Raw genomic sequence first — 20,079 nt, 5'->3', positions numbered from 1 at the left:
TTTCTGTTTAGAATAAACTGATAAATATTTTAAAGGAAGAGTAGGTCCAGGGATCTCAATGTAAAGTCATCATGATTGGTGCAAACACTTATTAAAAGAGGTGAGAGGTGGAAGAGGGGAACTGGGGAGGAGGGGACAGCTGGGTCTCACGATAGAAGAGGGTTAGATTGGCGTAGCTGGGAACAGAGTGCTGGAGTGAAGGTCACTGTGCTGAGTATCTGTTGCTGTGTCCCCACCCACTCCAAAACAGAGTGGCTTAAAACAAGTTACCATTGTTTGCTCTCATGGCTCTCTAGGTTGACGGGGCTCAGCCAGGAGGGTCTCACTTGGGGTCACTCACATGGTTTCGGGGGTCAGATACTCAGTTATCGGCCTGGGTGTTCAAGGTGGCTCACTCACGTGGCTGCCTATTGATGCTGTCCACTGGGGGCAGAACTGGGGCCGTCCACTATCATGTCTCCCTGTGGCCTTTCCATGTGCTTCTCACAGCATGGCAGCTGGGTTCTGAGAGGGAGGTTCCCAGGAGCAAGCTTTCTGAGGCAGGGAGCAGAAGCTGCCAACTAGGGGCTATGCCCTGGTCACTTCCGGTGTGACTGCCAGCGTCACATCCACCGTATTCTAGTGATCCAGCCAGTCAAAGGGCCCGCCTAGATCCAAGGGAGTGGAGAACTAGACCCTCTTGATGAGGGGACGGGCTGGGTCTCATGGCGGAAGAGCACGTGGGATGGGAGATCCTGCGAGGCCAGCTTCCCAGGGCTGGGAAGCACTGATGAGTTCAGGAGAGGGAGAGTCGCTCATTCTGCCTAGGATGGGGGAGGAAGGGAGGAGACCGGTGCTGGTGGATAAGACTGAGAAAAGTTCATGGAAGACCTTGGTTGCCAAGACAAAGGATTAGGGCTGTATTCTGTAGCCAGTCAGAAGCAATTGATGGTATTGGAGCAATGGAGAGACGCCGTGTGGAAAGCGAAGGTCTCAGAGCCTGTATAATTCTTTTTTTTTTTTAAGATTGGCCCTGAGCTAACATCTGTTGCCAATCTTTTTTTTTTTCTTCTCCCCAAAGCCCCCCAGTAGCTGGTTGTATATTCTAGTGGCAGGTCCTTCTAGTTGAGCTATGTGGGATGCCGCCTGAACATGGCCTGATGAGCGGTGCTAGGTCCGTGCCCAGGATCTGAACCAGCGAAACCCTGGGCCGCCAAAGCAGAGCGCGCGAACTTAACCACTCGGCCACGTGGCTGGCCCCCCAGAGCCTGTATAATTCTAATTCCCTTTCTAACAAGTGAGTCCCCAGGGTAGAAGCTGGTGGCATCTGTTCCTTCAGTGTAGCATATCCCAGCACCACCATGGAGTGAAAAATGCACTGCCCCCAACCTGCTAAGCATTTGTTAGACAGTTGTCGTATGCTGGGTGCATGGCCAGGCCAGGTGTTGTGGAAGTAATTCTACGATTCGTAAACCACTGGACTATCCTGGAAATTCCAGTATTTCTGCATTCATTCCACAGCTTCCAGATCTCCTCTTTGACTCCTCATGAGCCCAAAATCCTTTGCTACAAGTATCCTAGTTTTTAACTAAAAATTTATGGTCCAGGTCCAAGTCCAAGCAACATAAGAGCCCGGAGGAGGGAGTGACTTGTCCCTGGGTCCGCGTGGAGCTGAGCAAGGGGCCCTGATGGCCATCCCCAGAGTTCAGGGAGCCAGAACGCAGAGTTGTGTACATTCAAAGCCAGCCCATCCTAGGGCGTCTGCTGAAGCCCGTCTCCCCCGTGCAGCCTGTATGCGTGCTCAAATTCATTCATTTATTCACTCAGGTGCCTTCTGAATGGTGGACCTTGGGCTGAGTGCTGGCAGCATGGCTCTGACTGAGGCAGGTTTTGTCTCCCAGGGATCTCCTGGAATAGAAGGGAAGACAGACCTATCTACTAATTACAATGGTTTCACGTGGTGAGTGCCATAACAGAGGTACCTATGAGATGGTGCAAAGACTCTCAGAGAGATTGTCCTATCTGAGATGCTGGGGGGCCTGGGGTAGGTCTCAGAGGAGCAGGACACCAGCACGTGTCAGTGCCCGCTGTGCCTCGGGCGCTCTGCTAGGGGAGTGGCCTGCATAGCTAAGTGATTTATGCGTGTAAAGCCCTTCCACGTGCCTGGTTTGCAATAAGGCTCAGTAACTGGCACCTCTTATTAACAATTCTCTCATTTCATTGTTTGCAACCAGGAATGAGGCCGAAATCCAAGCCCAGGTTACAGATGAGGAAACAGGCTCAGAGAGGTTAAGTCATAAGCCCAAGGTGACTCAGAGAAGCCGGAATTCAAGCCCACATCTAACTCTACAACCCGTCCCTCTGTCCACACCGCCAGTTCACAGGGGGAGAGGATGTTCCAGGAGAGGGGCCAAACCCCGTCAAGAGTGTGGGGCCAGGGTGGGGGGGGGGGCTCTGTAGTACCAAAGAGCTAAGGTGCCGAGTGTGTGGGTGTCAAGATGGGATGGGAGAGGCGGCAGGAAAGAGGTGGGGTTGGGGGGCTTTGAATGCCAGGCCAGGGTAGGGGAGCAGGCTTAACTCTATCCACAAAGAGAACTGACGGAGGGATCCTCGGCTCCCCGGCCCACACTGGCATCTCTCCTCCGTGAAGACTTGTCACCCACTGTCCACGTCCTTGGAGGCGGGGCTGGGCCTGGAAGGCAGGTCACCTGACTCCGGACCCAGAGCTCGCTCCGCGCCCAGCTTCCTCCTCGCCGAGGCCTCCCGTTCAGCCTGTGGTGTTTGCTCAGAACCTGAGCCCGGGGCAGAGAGCACAGAAATATTTATTTATGCCGCTGCCAACCTGCCTGCTGCAGGCCCCCGACGGGTGCCTCACGGAGAAGTCCGCTTATATAACCCCAAGTCGCCACAGCAAGGAGGAGAAGGAAATAGATTACAGTTATTCTTTTTTCTCAGTTTTGGACACATTTTGAAAACTGGGTAGCTTGACATTTTCCTCTCTTCTTCCTCTGTCACCTTATTGACCTGGGGTCCCCAGGGATCTTGGTGGCTCTAGATCAGTCGTTGATTTTAGCCTTAATTCTAGTAAGACTGGGGGTTTGGGGAGATCGTCCCAGAGGTGGGGGAGGGGAGAGAAATGAAATATATTAAAGGGCTAGTAAGTGCTTTATCAGGGGCTTTATGTTCATTATCTCATTTTACCCAAACAGCAACCCTATGAAGGAAGTCTCGTTTCTTACCTCCATTTTACCGAAAAGTAATAAGGCACAGAGAGGTTAAGTAGTTTTCCAAACGGCACCCAGCAGTGCCAGGTCAGTCTGGCTCTGACGCTCTGCGTTTTCAAACACCTCACACAGAATCCATGATATAGGGATTCCGGAGGGAGCGGGGGCTGCTAGCGTCTCCCTGTGGAGGGAGATCCTCCACAGTTTAATCCCAGGACTTCCCTCGCATCTAATCTCCACTCTGGCCTTCCCTGGACTCTCGGCTCCACTGTGCTGGGACCTCCACCGTCCCATCCCCTCGCCGAATCTTAGATTTCCCTTCCCGAATGTGCTCAGCCCCGCCCCCACCTCCCAGTCTCCACTCCCACTGTTCTTCCCAGCTAGAATGTCGTCCCCCCCTTCTCTACCCTACAAAATCCCCGTCAAATAAGCAATAATAATAATAATCCTCCTTCGTTGAGCAGAAGCTGTGGAGTGGCTAAAAGCATGAGCTCTGGAGTGTTCTGCCAGGGTTCCACCCAGTTCCACCACTTTTGCTGGCTGTGTGACCTCAGGCAAGTTACTTAACCTCTCTGCACCTCAGTTTCTTCACCTGTAAGATAGAGATAATGATACTCACCTCTTAGGGTTGTTATGGGAAGAAATGGGTTATACAAATTAAAACTAAACAAATAACTTACTTGTAAAGTTTTTAGAAAAGTGTTCAGCACGTAGCGCTTTTTAAATGTTTATTCTTATCATCGAGCGCTTAAAATGTGGACCAGACTCTAAGTCAGATTCCCTGGGTTCACAACCTACCTCAGCTGGTGACTTTGGAAAAGTTATTTACCCTCTCTGGGCCTCAGCTCACATAAAAATTTTAAACTGTAACATGCTTCCCACTTAGGGCGGATGAAAACATCAAGCATAAGGGGCTTAGTGTAGGGCCTGGCACTGGGAACCATGTGAATAGAGAGATCATTAAATTATGAGGATACAGACCCCGGTCACTTTGACCCCACAGCACAAGCATCTAATGACCGTTTGGTGCCACTCAAGGCAGCCTGCCCTCTTCCCCGGCCCCCTGCTCAGCACTGTCTCCCTCTCTGAGCTCCACAGCCCCCTCGGCCTGTCCCATGTCTCAGTGTCACGTCTGCATCACTGTGGCCACCACACGTGGGAAAGCACAAGAGCACAGGCCTGTGCTTGGTCCCCGCTGGATGCTGCAGTTCAGCAGCAACTACTGCGCATACCGCCCCCCGACCCCCGCTCGTTCATTCAGCCGGTCACGTGTTTCATTCAACAACCGAGTGTTGACGCTGGCGAGGTGCCAAGCGCGGTTCCAGCGCTGGGGATCCAAAAGGTGAATAAAAACTGACACGGCCCCCCAGTCACGGAGCTCAGAGCCTGGTGTGGACACAAGCGGTCACCAAGTGGAAGATGTGAGCTGAGGGACACAGTGCTGTGAGAGTGCACGGCACGGGGCTGGAAGGGACCTTTGGGTTAGAGTATCATAAGTGTCAGAGGCCAGCCCAGTGGCGCAGTGGTTAAGTTCACACATTCTGCTTCACGGCCCGGGGTTCACTGGTGTGAATCCCAGGTGCAGACCTACACACCACTTGTCAAGCCATGCTGTGGCGGGCATCCCACATATAAAGTAGAGGAGGATGGGCACAGATGTTTGCTCAGGGCCAGTCTTCCTCAGCAAAAAGAGGAGGATTGGTGGCAGATGTTAGCTCAGGGCTAATCTTCTTCCAAAAAAAAAGTATTGAGGGGGCTGGCCCCATGGCCGAGTGGTTAAGTTCGTGCGCTCCGCTGCAGGCGGCCCAGTGTTTCGTTGGTTCGAATCCTGGGCGTGGACATGGCACTGCTCATCAGACCACGCTGAGGCAGCGTCCCACATACCACAACTAGAAGAACCCACAACGAAGAATATACAACTATGTACCGGGGGGCTTTGGGGAGAAAAAGGAAAAAAAAAAAAAATCTTTAAAAAAAAAAAAGTATTGAGTTAGTGGGCGTGGAAAGGGTGCTCTGGCACATGCAAAGGCCCTGTGGCAGGGATGGGAGGGACCGACAGGGCTGCGCTCCAACAGGGATGATACTGGAGGAGTCTACAGGATCCAGATCCTGCCGGAACTTGTTGACCACATTTTGTGGCCAGTGGCTACCATAGTCTAGAGCTGCTAGGCGGTAAAAGGCGTGTTAGGGAGTCAACCTCATTTGCCTCTGCTGATGAGAGGCTGTGGAAGGTCTAGGCAGAGATGAGCAGGGTCGGATTTGTGGCTAGAAAGTTCTCTGGGCTGGCTGTGCAGCTCATGGGTTTTGAGAGAAGGGGGGACCTTTCCATCCTCTCTGTTCTAGGCGTGCCCACTCTCCTGGCTGTAGGGTGAGGAGGGTGGCATGGAAGCCCCGGCTCCACCTAGGCCTCCCCCTCTTTGGGTGAACTTGAGAGCCGGAGGCCCCAGCCACGCTCCTTCCGCTGTGACTCTGAGCTGCTCTTTCCCGGCGAGGCAGGCAGTGGTCCCCAAGCGGGGCGGCCTGGGCTGTGTGTGCGGTGAGCAGAGGGGCTGGGGCCGCTGGGCGAGGGGATGAAGCACCGTTAGCGGTTCAGCCGCAGCCTGCCCGCGAGCGCAGCACCCCCGGGGTCCGCAGGGGCCCCTGTGCGCCCCTTGCCCGCGCCACTGTCCCGCTCACTTCTGTATTTCCCTGGACCCCGGACTCACGCTCGCCTTGCACGTTCCGCTGCCCCTAAAGGTCTCTGCCATGTTTCCTCCGACTCTTGGACTCTTCGAGGAGGGCAGGGTGGGGGCTGGGAGGCCCCCAATTTGGGAAGCAGAAGACTGGTCCCAACCCTGTTCTGGTGGCTCTGTGACTTTGGGCGAATTACTTGGCCTCTCTGTGCCTCACTTTCCTTGGGTGTCAGGCAGAATGGTTGTGATGAGGATTAAATGAGATTATGAACGTGAAGCCCCAAGCACAGTGCTTGGCACAGAGGCTCCCAAAAGGGAGCGGCCATGACCGGGCGTGGTGAGTGCTCGTCCTCCCCGCCCTAGCTCCTTGAGACCCAGGCCCAGCTCACACGCCCGGGACCCCTGGATTCTCCCAGGCTCCACGCCTGTGGCGTTCCCATCAGCCTGGGCGACATGGCTCAGACCACGCTGAAACCAGGAGGTTGGGCAAAAAGGGGCCCCTGGGCCCAGCTCTGTGGGGTGGGAGGTGTCTGTATTCCAGGGCTCTCTGAGCTCCATGGTGGGGTTCAGAGACAACACTGGGGACCCAGTGGACCTTAAAGATGGCGCCTGGGGGACCGGCCCTGTGGCCCAGTGGTTAATTTCGTGTGCTCTGCTTCCGAGGCCCAGGGTTTCACCAGTTCGAGTCCTGGGCGCAGACAAGGCACCGCTTGTCAGGCCATGGTGAGGCGGCATCCTACATGCCACAACTAGAAGGACCCACAACTAAAAATATACAACTATGGGGGTGGGGTCGGGGTTTGGGAGAAGAAGAAAAAGAAGATTGGCAACAGATGTTAGCTCAGTTGCCAATCTTTAAAAAAAAAAAAAGGCTGGCTGCCATCTTGTGCTCGCTCACTAGTTCATTTTGTGGGAAGCTGGAAAAAAAAACGCCACCTGAGACACGTCAGCTGAACCAATACCAGGGCCGACTTATCAACCAGGCACGGCAGAAACGAGGCCCACTGTATTTTTAAGGGCCTCCCAAAATGTTTTCATTTCTTTTAAAATCAGGAGGAAAACCCAACTTTTAGGACAGAAGAAGTGTTCCGTTGTTTTCTCACATCAGAAAAAATAAAATATTCAGAGCCCATGAAAATTTATTATGGGGGGGCCCCCCAAAAGTCATGCAGTGGCCCTGACCGATTCGTTATTTATTCAGACATATTTATTGGGTGGGGTGCTTTCTATCAGTTGTTGTTTGAGCCCTGCAATCTTGTCTTTTTAACTCAAAGGAGGAAGGTGAGGCTCATGGAGGGTAAATAAGTTGCCCACAACAGTGAGTTTCAAGGTAACAAAAGTGGAATTTGAACCCAGGCCCATCTGAGTCCAAACCCCTTTCTTCACTTTGTTGTTAGTGCTGGGGAGTCGATTTCAACTCCTAGCGACCCTGTGTCCAGCAGAGCGGAACCCTACCCTGTCTTTTTGTGCCATCCTCTCACCTTCCGGTGCTGTGTCAGACCACGTGCTACTGCTATTCGTAGGGTTTTCATGGCCAATTTTTTCAGAAGTGGGTGACCAGGTCCTTCTTCCTAGTGTGTCTTAGTCTGGAAGCTCCGCTGAAATCTGTCTACCACGGGCGACCCTGCTGGTATTTGAAATCCCGGTGGCACAGCTTTCAGCATCTCAGCAACACACAGCTGGCACAGTATGCCAACTGACAGACAGGTGGTAAGAGCACCCAGTGTTAACCACCGGGGCTGGCTTTTTCTTCGCTACACCACACTGTGTGTAAGTCATCGTTTTGTTTAGTTTAGTCGTTACAGCCTAAAGGCGGGACAATCACCCCCATTTGAAAGCTGTGGAAACTGAGGCCTGGAGAGAAGAAGGACGTGCCTTGCTCACAGTCCCGTGGCGAGTCAATGAAGGAGTCGGGAACAAGGCCCTCTTGACCCCCTCTCTACTGCCCCACTGCCCTGTGGTCCCCCCATCTCCACCCTCCGCCCTCGCTGTGGCCTCCTTCACCGCAGCCACGCTGCCCCCGGATGGCTCCCCGCCTTTCTTCCCACCTCCTTTTTGTCTGGTTTCCCAGCCTGTTGAGGGGCTGCTCATGCCTGTGCAACAGCCGCATCCCACCTCCTAACAAAGCTGGAGGCTGGCACTGCCACCCGAGAGGGAGGGGAGAAATCAGAGGCGGCAGGCCAGAGCAAGAGCAAAGGTTTACACGAAACCGTGGGTCCCCCAGACAAACGCCCCTCTGTATCTCGGGGCCTATTGTGACTGGCCGCCGGCCAGCTCTCACCGCGGGCAGCTTGAAGGGCCCGGATTGTTCCCCACCTCCTGTCCTCTCTGCAGGCCAGCGCCTGCCAGGCCTGCGCTGGGGCAGGAAAGGGGAGGGGTGTTCCTTCTGGAATGGAGAGTGTGGGAGGCCAGCAAGCCTTGGGGAGAGTGAGGGGCCACAGCCTGTACCAAACCAGGAGACCGGGAGAGTCACCGATGAAAGGAGCGTGAGAGGGAGGGCCCTGGGGCCCAGCTGTGCATTTTGCAGGAGAGCAAACTGAAGTCCAGACAGAACAAGTGACTTGCCCAAGGTCACACAGCAAGTAAGTAAAAGAGGTAAGACTCGAACCCAGGACCCCTAGTTCCCAGCCCAGGGTTCTTGCCCCCCACAGCAGGCCTCTCTGTTGGGGTTTCAGTGGTGACCGTATTAAATAGGTGAGGTAGAGCTCTATAGACCAGGACATTGAGACTCAAAGAATGTCACATGTGAAGGTTGCAGTGTATTAATTTTCCTAGAGTTCCATGTTAAAGGGCAGGTGCTCCAGACAGAGTTTACGTCCTGGACTCATTAATTCCAAGCACTTCGAGGTTAGCCAAGCCCTAGAAAAGGCGGAGGGAGAGGCAGAGAATCAGGGGTGAGAGCGCTGAGGGTCAGCGTTGGGCTGAACCCAGATACGGGAGTTCCTAGGAGGCACTGGCCTCGGTTCCTAAAAATATAATAATAAGGAGCTACCCTAGAGCACTGGGGTCGGGACCCTTGGTCCCAAGGAGATTGCTGGCGCTCATTTGGGATAGGACATGCCTGTCCATGTGCACAAAACTCATTTACACCTACACGTTCTTGCTTCACTAGGTGGCCCCTGGAAGTAACCCAGGGAGCTCAGCCTGTGCCTTTTAGAAACTGGGCGCAGTTCCATCAGCAGGGGGTGTTGAAAGCAGAGCTAAGGTGAGCGCATGGCCCCGGGGGGGTCTCGCTTATCACCCACCAGCCCCGGTTCTTGTAGGGTTGGTTTGGTTCTTGCTGCTGTTGTGACTGAATGAGAAGGGGGTTCTTGAAAACGTACCAAGTGGTCTGCCAATGAACCTTCCTCTCTCTGGCTGCCCCTGGGTGCCTCACAGGCCCTCAGTTTCCCCATTTGTCAGGAGAGGGCCATGGACACACAGCAGTCTTCAGACTGGGTTCCGCAGAATCCTGTGATCACAGGCGTTGCCAGCACAGACGGCGTGGGGACTGGTGGAGGAGAAATGGTGGGGGTGGAGTAGGAGGGAGGAGTCTGGTTCCTTAAGTCTTTTGGAGGAGCTTAGTTTATTATGAATTCATCCCCCAAACTCTCCAACAGAAGGATCCATCTCCTTTCAGTCTGGACAAACACAGCAGAAAATCTACCGCTTGCATTTTTTCGTGGCTGGCAAAATCCCCCTGCGCCTCCCGCCTCCCCTGAGTTGGACTGGTTACCCTCCTGGCTGCTGCAGGGCGCCGCCCCGGGCACCCCCGGTCCCTGGATCCAGCGGGGGCGGGTCCTCCAGAAGCTGCCCAGGAAAAGGTGCATGGGGTGGTGTGGATTTTTTTGAAGCCTTGTGTGTCCGAAAATGTCTTCTATCCTCACACTCAATATTTAGTTTGGCTCGTTGTACACTTCTAGGCTGGAAATTATTTCCCCTCAGAATTTTGGAGAGTTGTCTCAGAGCGTCTAGTGCTGCTGCTGTCAAATCCACTGCCATTCTGATTTCATCTGATTGTTGATCCTTTTATTTGTATTTGACCCCATTTAAAAAAAAAATATATGGCCGTGTGTAGGATATTCTCTTTATGCCCTGTGTTCCGAGAAGTCATATGATGAGTCCTATTGTGGGTCTTTTTTATTCATTGTTCTGGGACTCAGAGGGTCCTCTCATTCTGAAAATTCTACGTCCTTTGTTTCTGGGAAATTTTCAGGTATCCTGTGCTTGATCGTTTCCTCCCTGGCTTTGATTTTCTCTGCTTAGTCACTTCTGGAATTCTTGTTATTAGGATGTTGGTCCTCCTGGAGTCATCTGTTTTCACCTTTTTCTCTCTCAATCTTTTTTGTTCCCTTTTATGAGACGTTTTCTCAACCATCTTCTAACTTTTCTATTGAATTTTTTATTTCTTTCATCAAATTTTTATTTCCAAGCACCCTTTCTTATTCTCAAAATATTCTTTTCTTATAGCATCCTGTTCTTGTTTTATAGGTGTAGTGTCTCGTCTCTCTGAGGATGCTGAAGTTTTCTTCTGCTATTTGTGTTGCCTCTTTGCTTTAAATACCTCCCTTTGTTCATTTGTTTTGTTTGCTGTTTGTTCATTGCATGTGAGCCTTTTACCCCCAAAGGTCCATTGACTCTGGCCATCTGTTCCTATTTAAGAGTAAGGTGCTAAAAAGCTCATTGAAAACAAAAGTTCATGGGAAGCTCTGGGTGTGGGCTGGGCTTGTCAACTAGCAGCCTCCCATAGGCCGATGGGCAGGAATCTCATCATTTCATTGGGGGATTCTCTACCATCAGTAGCGTCTGTACTTCTCTTCTCTTTGGCTAATCAATCTCCCCAGAGCCTCCTCTCTAATTTGCTGCCTGGAGGTTGGAGCCCGGCTCTGGGAGTTCTGGCAGTTCTGGCAGCCCAGGTGGTTCAGGGGCCTGGCTGAGCCCCACCAGGCAGGATTTAGACTTTCCCTGAACTCCATTTTCAGCCAGAGGTTAACCACTGCCTTCTGCCATTTCCCCTGAGTCTCAAAGCCAAATGTGCCCATGGATCGCTTGGGGATCTGGCTAAAATGCATATTCTCATTCGGCAGGTCTGAATGGAGCCTTGGATTCTGCATTCCTAACAAGGTCCCCAGAGTTGCCAATCCAAGGACCACACTTTGGATGGCCAAGGTCTGGAGCAGCGCTGTCCAATAAAACCTTATGCAAAGGTGGACACATTCTAGACCTGCACTGACCAATGTGGGAGCCATAGGCCACTGGGCACATGATGCCTTGAGATGTGGCTTGTGCGACTGGGGCACTGAGCTTTTACTTGTATTTAATTTTACTTAATTATCATTTAAAAGTAGATGGCCACGTGTGGCTGTCACCTTGGGCAGGGAGGGTCCCCCTCCTGATTCACTCTGTACAGGGTGAATTTACTGGATCCTGCAGGATGGAGGAGTCCTGCGGCTGGGAGGGCAGATGGAGGGGGTGGAGGTGCTGACCTAAGCAAAGAAAACAGCCAGTTATTTTACCAGCAAAATGGGTTCATTCGGGAATAGCAAGGGAATTGCAATTTGAGACAAGCCAGCTATAGCAAAAGCCATAGGCAAGTCCAGCAAACAAAGGAGAGGAACATTACTTTATAGAGAAGAAGGAGGAAGTAGGGAGGGGTCGTTTTGAATGAAAATCCTTTGGTGGAAAGCGAGAGCTCAGCTTCACGAGGGTTTCTCTCAGCTGAGTGGCGGCAAGGAGGTCATCTTCCTGCCTCCTGCTGGGGTGGTAATGGATGTCTTCCTGTTTGGGGTCTGTAATCGACATGGAGTGGTAGCGTGTGAGGGCTCCCCCTTCTGGCCTCCCAACCTCTTTAAATGGTGTTTCCTTTATTCTGTTTCGCTGAAGGGATGGAGGGAATGGGATTAAGCTGCTCCTTTTACACACTTTTGTCTTCCTCTTTTCAGCCCCATGTGGCATCTTGACTTTTAGGGGCATCTCTTGCCACCCGTTCCTGAGTCTTCCTGGGGTTTCTTCAGTGCGATCAGCTTTCATGGGTTTCCCCAGTCTGCAGGTTTGAGCCTCAGCCTTTTCCAGGCTGCTAAGTCACGCTCAGCCATCTGCTCTTCCAGATTGGCCTCTCTCCCGTGTGGTCGTCTTCTCTCCCCTTCCCTTTAGCCTTGTGGGTTTGTACGTCTTGATTCCTTTACTGTCTTCGTGAGGGATTTCAGGAGGAAGCAGAGATGAATACTTGTGTTCCATCTGTGTTTCACCAGAAGTCCCTCTTGGATTTTTTAAAAGGAGCCCAAACTGTGTTTCTCCCAAGGTGAGGCAAACCGGAATTTATCCTTCTTCCCTGTAGTTTTCCTGCGGGCCAGGAGATTTGTTGTGCCCAGGAGCCCAGGGCACCCATTCCTGAACCACTGCAGAGCCTGAGAGCTGCTGGAGGAGGGGAGAGGGAGAGCCAGGCTGACCCACCCGGTGTGGTTCCTCTGTTCTGTAAAGGGGTTGATGGGCTCACGCAGGGGCCAGGCAGCGCAAGGGCATCCTCTCAAACCAGAGCTGAGCAGGGACGGACTTACAAAACGGAAGACGTTCTAAGCCCTTGGCAGCGAGGAGATTTGGAAAGGAAAAATTGAGAAGGATTACCAGTTAACTGGGCAAGTAGATCCCACAGATGGGACCAGATCCTGGCTGGCTGGGGCTGGAGGGGTGGTCCTTCAGGATGGATGCCCTGCAGATCGATTTGTAGTTAGGTTGGAGGTAGGTGCTGAGACTTCCATGAAATCAGCTTGTGCAGCGGGGAAGGAATCAGGCCCACCGGTTGCCTCCTGAGCCCACTCCCCATGCCCCACCCTAGCCCCAGCTGGCCCAGTGTTTCCAGGACTCTTTCTCTGCTCCTCTCTCACCATACTTCTCATAGTGGGCCCGCGCCTACCACTCCTTGGACGTGTCTGATCAACCTCCGCGTCCCCCGCAGCCTATGGGATGTGTCTGTTCGGGCAGGAGAGGGGAGGCAGGAATGAATTGAGTATAAACCTCGGGGTCAGACAGATAAGAGTCTAAATCCTATATGTTAGGCTGAATAATGGGCTCCTCACAAAAGATACCCACATCCTGATCCCCCAAAGCTGTGACTATGTGACCTTACATGGCAAAAAGGACTTTGCAGAAGTGATTAAGTGAAGGATTTTGAGATGGGGAGATTATCCTGGATTACCTGGGTGGGGCCACTGGAATCACAAGGGTCCTTATAGGAGGGAGGTGGGAGAGTCAGAGAGAGAGAAAGACATGACGATGGAAGCAGAGGTCAGAGAGAGATGGAAGATGCTACACTGTTAGCTTGAAGATGGAGGAAGGGGCCACAGGCTAAGGAATGCAGCTGGCCTGCAGAAGCTAGAAATGGCAAGGAAACAGTCTCCCCTAGAGCCTCCGAAAGCAACACGGCCCTGCCAACACCTTGATTTTAGCCCAGGGACACTAACTTCAGACGTGTGACCTCTAGCACTGTAGGAAAATAAATTTGTCTTGTTTTAAAGCATTAAGTTTGTGGTAATCTGTTACAGCAGACATGGGACTCTAACGCATCCTAGCTCTGCTGTATCTTAGCACCAAGACCTTGGGCGAGTTACCTAAGCTCTCTGAGCCTTGGTTCTTTTATCTGGAAAATAAAGATAATATATGTGAGAAAATAGATATATGAGGTACTTAGCATGGTACTTAGTAAGCACTTGATAATGGAAGCTGTTGTGTCTGTGGTTATCATCGATGTCATCATCATTGTTGGTTGTGTATCCACAGATGTAAGTATGGACTGGACATTTTCCTTCTTGTCTAGACCTTTTTGGATAGAAAGGATAGGAAACTGTTAAGAGATGGGCTGATCGCTCCGCTTCAGTAGTTTCCAGCCACTGGTGATGTTGCCTCCCAGAGGACGTTTGGAAATGGTTGGAGCCATTTTTGGTTGTCATAACTGGGGATGCTACTGGCTTCTGGTGGGTAGAGGCTGGGGATGCTGCTAAACATCCTGCAATGTGCAGGACAGGCCCCCAGACAAGGAATTATCTGGCCCAAATGTAAGTCGTCCCGAGAGTGAGGAACCTGCCATACTCTGAGGGTTTGTGGTACCTCCTGGGCTCAAAATATCAACAGGCAGAAAGAGTGAGCAGAGTCCTGGCCCAGTGATGATGTCTGTGGACCCTCAGAGGGTCCCCAGGAATACTGCTCACCCCCGGAGGCCTGGCAGCCACAGACGGTTTGGAGGTAGAAGATCTGAGCTTGAGACTCAGCTCCTCCACTCACTTGCTGTAAGACTTTGGGCAAGTCACTTAACCTCTCTGAGCCTCCACTGCCTGTCAGCAAAGTGGAGACAAAAACTCTCGCTGTGTTGTGTTGATTAAATGAGGAAACATGGAAGCAGAGTGCCTGGCACTTTCCTAGCATCTCCTTAGATGTTAGTCCTGACTAGAGTCTTGGGTGGAATTATTTTCCTCTGACATTTTCACTTAGGGGCATAAACTCTTTAACCTTGTGTCTTTTTTCCCCTTGGGGACAGTGGGACACCTGGAGATTTATGTGGGAGCTCGGGTATGGTTTGAGGACCCTTGGGAACTGGGCCCTTGCCTTGGGTCCAAAGACCGAGGGGCAGATGGAAGCCACAGGTCACATTTCAGCTCTTGGTCAGTCTCCACCAGGACACCCACAACTCTCCTCCTCCACCGACTCCTGGCACAGCCTGTGCCGCCCTTTTGGCACTAGGCAAAATATGCCTTGTGACCACTTTCACCTGGGATTTCTGTTTATAACTCTTAGTACGTGGAATTTATCAGTTTTGCAGGTCTTGGGCTGGAAACTCTTTGAGGCATCTTTCTTTACAACATGGGCCACAAAAATAAAAAATGATGTTCAAGCCAGAATTTGACAGAGTGAAGTTGATTAAATAAGATTTAATGATGTGGTGGGCCTGGAACCCAGACTTCCGGATCCGAGGGCACTGCTTTTCCCATAGAACTTCAGTATGATATTGATCAGGCATCTCTCTGTGATCGGTGCTGGGCTAGGCTTGAGGGGTCATGATCCCCAATAAATATCGACTGAAGGAAAGATTCTTAAAGGAAACACTTCCATTTTTCCTTCTCTTTGTCTGAGTTCTTGGGATGTGATCCCCCAGCCTTTCTTTAATATTCTCAGTGCTATGTACATGGTGGGTGCTGGTTGGATGAATGACAGGGCAATGGACAGAAGAACAGGTTGAAGGAGGAATATGTGTGCTCTGGGTGGGTGGGTGGGTGGGTGCATGAGTGGACAGGAGGATGAAAGAATGGATGGATAAATGAAACAGGAAATGTCCTTCCTAATTTCTGGGAACCAACCACAAGGACCATGTATTCAGTATGTAATTGTGTGTGGCCCAAGTTCAGGGGAGCATTATGCCAATTCGGACCCCCACCTTTGGAAGCTATGACACACAATAGGACAGAGCCAAGCAGACAGGGCAGACGGGGTTGTGGGAGATGATGTGGAAGCCAGCAGGAATGGAGAGTGTGAGAGCTGGCCATTTGGGATTCAGGCAGATTTGGATTACTATGTATCCAACAGAGGGTTTGAAGGTTCGTTCCTAAGGGTCCCATATGCTGCCAAGTCAGAAGTCTTCTGTAGAGCTCTCGGTTTGTTCCAGTCCCAACTGCCTTCCAGGAAGGCTTCCTGCCTTCCAGCATGAACTGCACACGCTGGCTTCCCTCTCCTAACAACCCCTGAGTCAACATCTATAAGGAAGGATGAGCTTTTGCAAGTCACTGGTTCTTGAGTTAACTTATGAATGGCTGTTCCGTGCAATAGAACTAGCCTGGAAAGGGCCTTGGAGAACCTCTCCCAACAGGGCCATTTCACAGATGGGAAAACTGAGGTCCAGAGAGGGGAGAGGACTTTCCAAAGTCACATGGCAAGTGAGTGGCATGTGGGAACCCTGGTCTCCTGATTCTCAGCCCGAGTTATGAACCTATGACTTGTTCTTCCCCTGCTTACCCAGCGGCCCCCGTGCCCTACAGTCCCTTTAGGATCTTTGTGTTCCTGGGGGAGGTTTCACTATTTCCTCTGCCTCTGCCCTCAGTGGAGATGGAGGAGAAGCTCGAACCCTGCGGGAGTTCTGGTGAACCCCTCCTCCAATCCCCTCCTTGGGACGCCATGCTTCATGGCTGGCTCCCTGACCTCCCTGTTCATCCCCGAGTTCGACCTCATGCGGCAGACTGTTGAGCAGCTGGAGAGCTGGGAGCTCAAGCTCCAAGAACAAGGAGAACACAGACTGGGGACAGAAGGGAGAGGAGAAGAGGGTCTGGGAACTGATATTTACCAATTTACCCAGCATCCACCAGGCACCATGCTGGGCAGTTGGAGCTCATTTATTCTCACAACCCCTCAAAGTAGGGGTGTTAGCCCTGTTTTACAAATGGAAACACTGAGGCCTACTGAGGTCTAGAGAAGTGGCTCGACTTAGAGAGCTGGTCAGTGGTGAGGCCAAGATTGAAACCCAGGTCTACCTGACCCCAAGCCCTGCTGGTCATGAGCTCCTGACAACGTGCTCTCCCACAGTGCCATCAAGAGTTCTCAGGGGCCGCCCAGGAGGAGCCAGAAGTTCTCTCCTGAGGACCCAAATCAACAAGGTCAAGGCTAACAGGGATCCATGCAAAGTCTTACACTTAAGTTCCAAAAGACTTTTGCACAACAGCATAATGGAGACCTGGTTAAAGGGCAGCAGCTCATCCTCACATTGTCGCCATTCATAATGCGGCTGCCGTTGCCTTATATCTCCATGGCACTTTGCAACTGAGAAAGCCCTTTCACTTGACCATAAGCAAGCATGAGAATAAGTCTGAAAAAGGTTTGGGGTGTATCAACAGGTTTGTATGAGCAATGCGCTGTGCGGTCTGTAAAGCTAATGAGCCGTTTGTTTGCATTCATCCAGTGTAATAGCAATAGATTTTGTGCACAGCCACTGTGTGAAACATATTACATGTTTTATCTCATTTAATTCTCACAACAACTCTATGGAGTTTGTAATTCCTGCTTTACAGATCAGAACACCAAAAAGAAAGTTGACCAAGGTCACACAGCTAGTAAATAGTAGAATTCAGGCTTAAGTCTGCTAAGTATCGAGCAAAGCATCGTTCTGGACATTTCAGGCCCCCTCTGGAGTCATGTCTCTATTTTGGGGGGCTGTATTTAAGGGAGACTTTGTCACATGGAGAAATGAGGAACCCATGAGGATCACTGTCCCCCTAAAGCTTGTTTGAAGGAGCTGAGAATGTTTATCCTGGAGAAGAAAATCATCAGAAAACATACGATTGCTATTTTCAAGGGCAGAAACCTCCTCTACTTAGAAACAGGTTGGGTTCATGGGACATTTGCATTTACCAACTATTTGTTGGTTAAGTTCGAAGGGGTGCAGTGTAGCCAACTGCTATCGCCACCTATTGGTGGGAGGTAAAATTGACGTGCTGATATCAGCCACCATGGCTGTTCCCTCCATGGAAGTTTGAGTTCAACCTTTTGGACATAGAAGTGCTTTTAAACCTGACACAGGTCGTCATGTGTAAGAAGTAGGAGATTACCTTTGTGGGAAGAGAATTAGGACCAATGAGTGAAAATTAAAGGAGCGAGATTTTGGTTCCACCATGAAGGTTAATTTTCTGAAAAAACATCCCCAAATTCAAGGGGCTGCTTAGGAGTAGTGAGGTTCGTGTCTGTGGAAGAGACCAAGTCATGCTGAATCTCCCATCTCTCAGATGATTGGGAGAAGTCACTCCCAATGTTTTGGTGGGTGGCAGGTGTTTGTGGGTTACCTACTCTGAGTTACAGTTGGCCGTTTGAGTAGGGTCGGCTGGGGTTGGCAGTGTCTTTGTTGTCAGGGAGGAACTTCTAGACCAGGCCAGAGGGAAGGAGGGTGCCGCTGGGGCAGAGCAGTAGGGAGACATTTTGGACAGGTGGGTCTGGCACCATTTATCTTCCAGATATGGCTCTTGCACTTGACGGAGGGATAGTCAGAGGCGGGTGGCTAAATGAGTAAATAGCCATGACCCTCCGTCACTTCCCAAACTGACCTCCCACACAGGGCCACTTGTAAACAACCCCGAGGGAACAACAGCTCCTTGTAGATTCTGTAAATGTGATTAAGGCTCTGCTGTAGACAAGCTCAGAGTGTGGCCAAGGGCAGGGACTGGTCAGATAGGACCAGCTGGGGGCAAAGGCTCTGGGTCCCTTTGCTGAGCCCCAGCCTCTGTGTGTTATCTGATCAAAGCCCTACGTTGATTCGGGTCCTGAGTGCTGTGCCGTTTGTACCTTGTGCATTCACTGGGAGGCAGTCTAGTGAGGAAGAGGAGAGGCTGTGAAGTAGGACAGATTCCCGCTTAAATCCTAGCACGGCTACATATTAGCCTTGTGGGTTTAGACTGATTGCTTCTTTGCCGTGAGCCTCAGTTTCCTCGTCTGTAGAATGGGCACCTTGGTTGCACTCTCCTTACCAGAGAGGTATGAGGATTAAATGAGACTCCCACATAAAGGTCTGAGTGCCGGGCTGGGCACGTAGTACATTATTATTACTATTATTGAATTAACCTCTGTCAGTGAAAACCAGCCTCACCCTCCCTGGCCTCTCCCTCCTTTTCTGTGCCCATGGACCCTGGTCCCAGGCACGTTTGATGCTGAAATCCCCCTGCTGGACCTCACTTGGTTAATAAGAATCCCCGGGGCCCCATACGTGAAAACGCCCACATCCTTGGCCATGGGTGTCCCCCCACCCTCCCTCCCACCCCGTCTGATGCGGCAGGAACAGAGATGTGATTGAGAGCCCTCAGTCCCGAGGTGAAGCAGGCTGTGCTCCGGGACAGCTGACTGTTCTCTCAGAAAGAAGAGTAGCTCGTCCATCCGAAAGAGGGTCACACCTGGACTCGGCACCCAGGAGGTCACCCTGAAGGCCCTGCAGAGGAGCCTGAGTCCTGGTGGCCTGAGGAGGCTGCTTTGCTGGTCAGTGTGTGTGTGTGTGTGTTTCTGCAGCGACTGGTCGTGGACCCCCAGGTGGCCCAGGGCCAGGGCTGCAGGGGGAAGGACACAGCCTTTGAAGTGTGCAGGGCCAGCTTCCGGGCGGTATGCACACGGACAGTTAGCCTTAGATGCCCCAGTCTCGGGTCCTCATTTGAAACAAGAGGAGCAGAAAACCTAGTTTACATGCTATTTGCTACTTAAATCACAGCATGGATTGAAAATACCGGGCACAGGGTCTTCGCACGGGACAGGCGCTGGGATGCCGCCTTCTGTCATTTTTGTGCATGTTGATGTAACGGCGGATGTGTCCCCAGAGGGCTTTTAGCTTCTCCGGGGATGGTGCCCTGTGTCTCTCACTAGGTGACCCTTGATCAGCAGCCACCTATTTGCCTGTCTTTTCTGTTTTTAGAAGAAATTGTGAGAGGCATTATTGGCAAGTCTTCTCAGCTTGATATTGGTAAGGATAGAAGTAGAAGGTTTTGGCAAATGATAAGCTATTCCGTGCTGGGTTGGGGAGTGTGTGTGGGTGGGCACCTCTCCTTGGGAGTGGGAGTGGGGGCAGGGTTGGGGAAGACTTGCATTCCCGGTTCTCATATTGGTCCATACGTATTTCTATAGAAAGAATTTTTCTTGTTTTGTGCTCCAGATCCACCTGTCTCTAATTTAGTTCAGCAGATATTTACTAATAACCACTATAGTAGTAAGAGCTACTATTTACCAAGCGCATCAAAGCACTTTCCATACTTAACCTCTAACCCTCGGCTCCCTTGAGAAAAAGCTCCTTCATTTTACAAATGAGTAAACCAAACCGGGAGAAATTCAATTACTCGCTCGAGTAATGCCACTGGCAAAGGTGAGACGACCAGACACTTTATCCAGGGGAGGTAGAAGGATATGAAAAAGAACCCGAAGCAGTCTCCATCCTCAGGGACCTGACAGTGAATGTGGAGAGTTCACTGCCAGGCAGAGCTACTGGGACCCTTGGTGTGGTGGTGTTTCTTCGCAGAGCGCTGCTGTGGGAGTGTGGACGACAGAGTGGCTGATTCTGTCTGGATGGGAGTCATCCTGCGGGTGACTCGGCTGAGTCTCGAAGGATGTGTTCATTTTGGAGAGGGAGCAGGCAACGGAGCATGGCCAACCCAGGCCTGTTTAAGGCAGTCCAGAGAAGGAAGCCCAGCCAGGAAAAGGTTGGCCGGTGTGGAAAGGTCAGGCAG

General features: G+C 51.6%; 1 protein-coding gene across 5 annotated transcripts in view; it reads left to right on the top strand.

Moving 5' to 3' along the window:
- The window catches only part of NCMAP (non-compact myelin associated protein), a 39,479-nt gene that overhangs the window by 8,099 nt on the left and 11,301 nt on the right, over nt 1-20,079 (top strand). The window contains exon 2 of one of the 5 annotated variants that reach the window (XM_070597602.1): nt 1,807-1,939. The exons of 1 other annotated variant lie outside the window; for it this stretch is intronic. In XM_070597602.1, coding sequence (XP_070453703.1) covers nt 1,818-1,939 — 122 coding nt within the window. In that variant the 5' untranslated portion in view covers nt 1,807-1,817. Of the gene's footprint in view, nt 1-1,806; nt 1,940-8,201; nt 8,471-18,636; nt 18,848-20,079 lie in introns of those variants that run through there. 3 more of the 5 variants (XM_008511026.2, XM_070597622.1, XM_008511025.2) reach the window with 3 other exon arrangements.

The sequence above is a fragment of the Equus przewalskii genome, chromosome 2 (assembly GCF_037783145.1).
Source record: "Equus przewalskii isolate Varuska chromosome 2, EquPr2, whole genome shotgun sequence".
Taxonomy (NCBI): Eukaryota; Metazoa; Chordata; class Mammalia; order Perissodactyla; family Equidae; genus Equus; species Equus przewalskii.
Note: the sequence above shows the minus strand (reverse complement) of the source record. Positions and strands in the feature narration are given on the sequence as shown.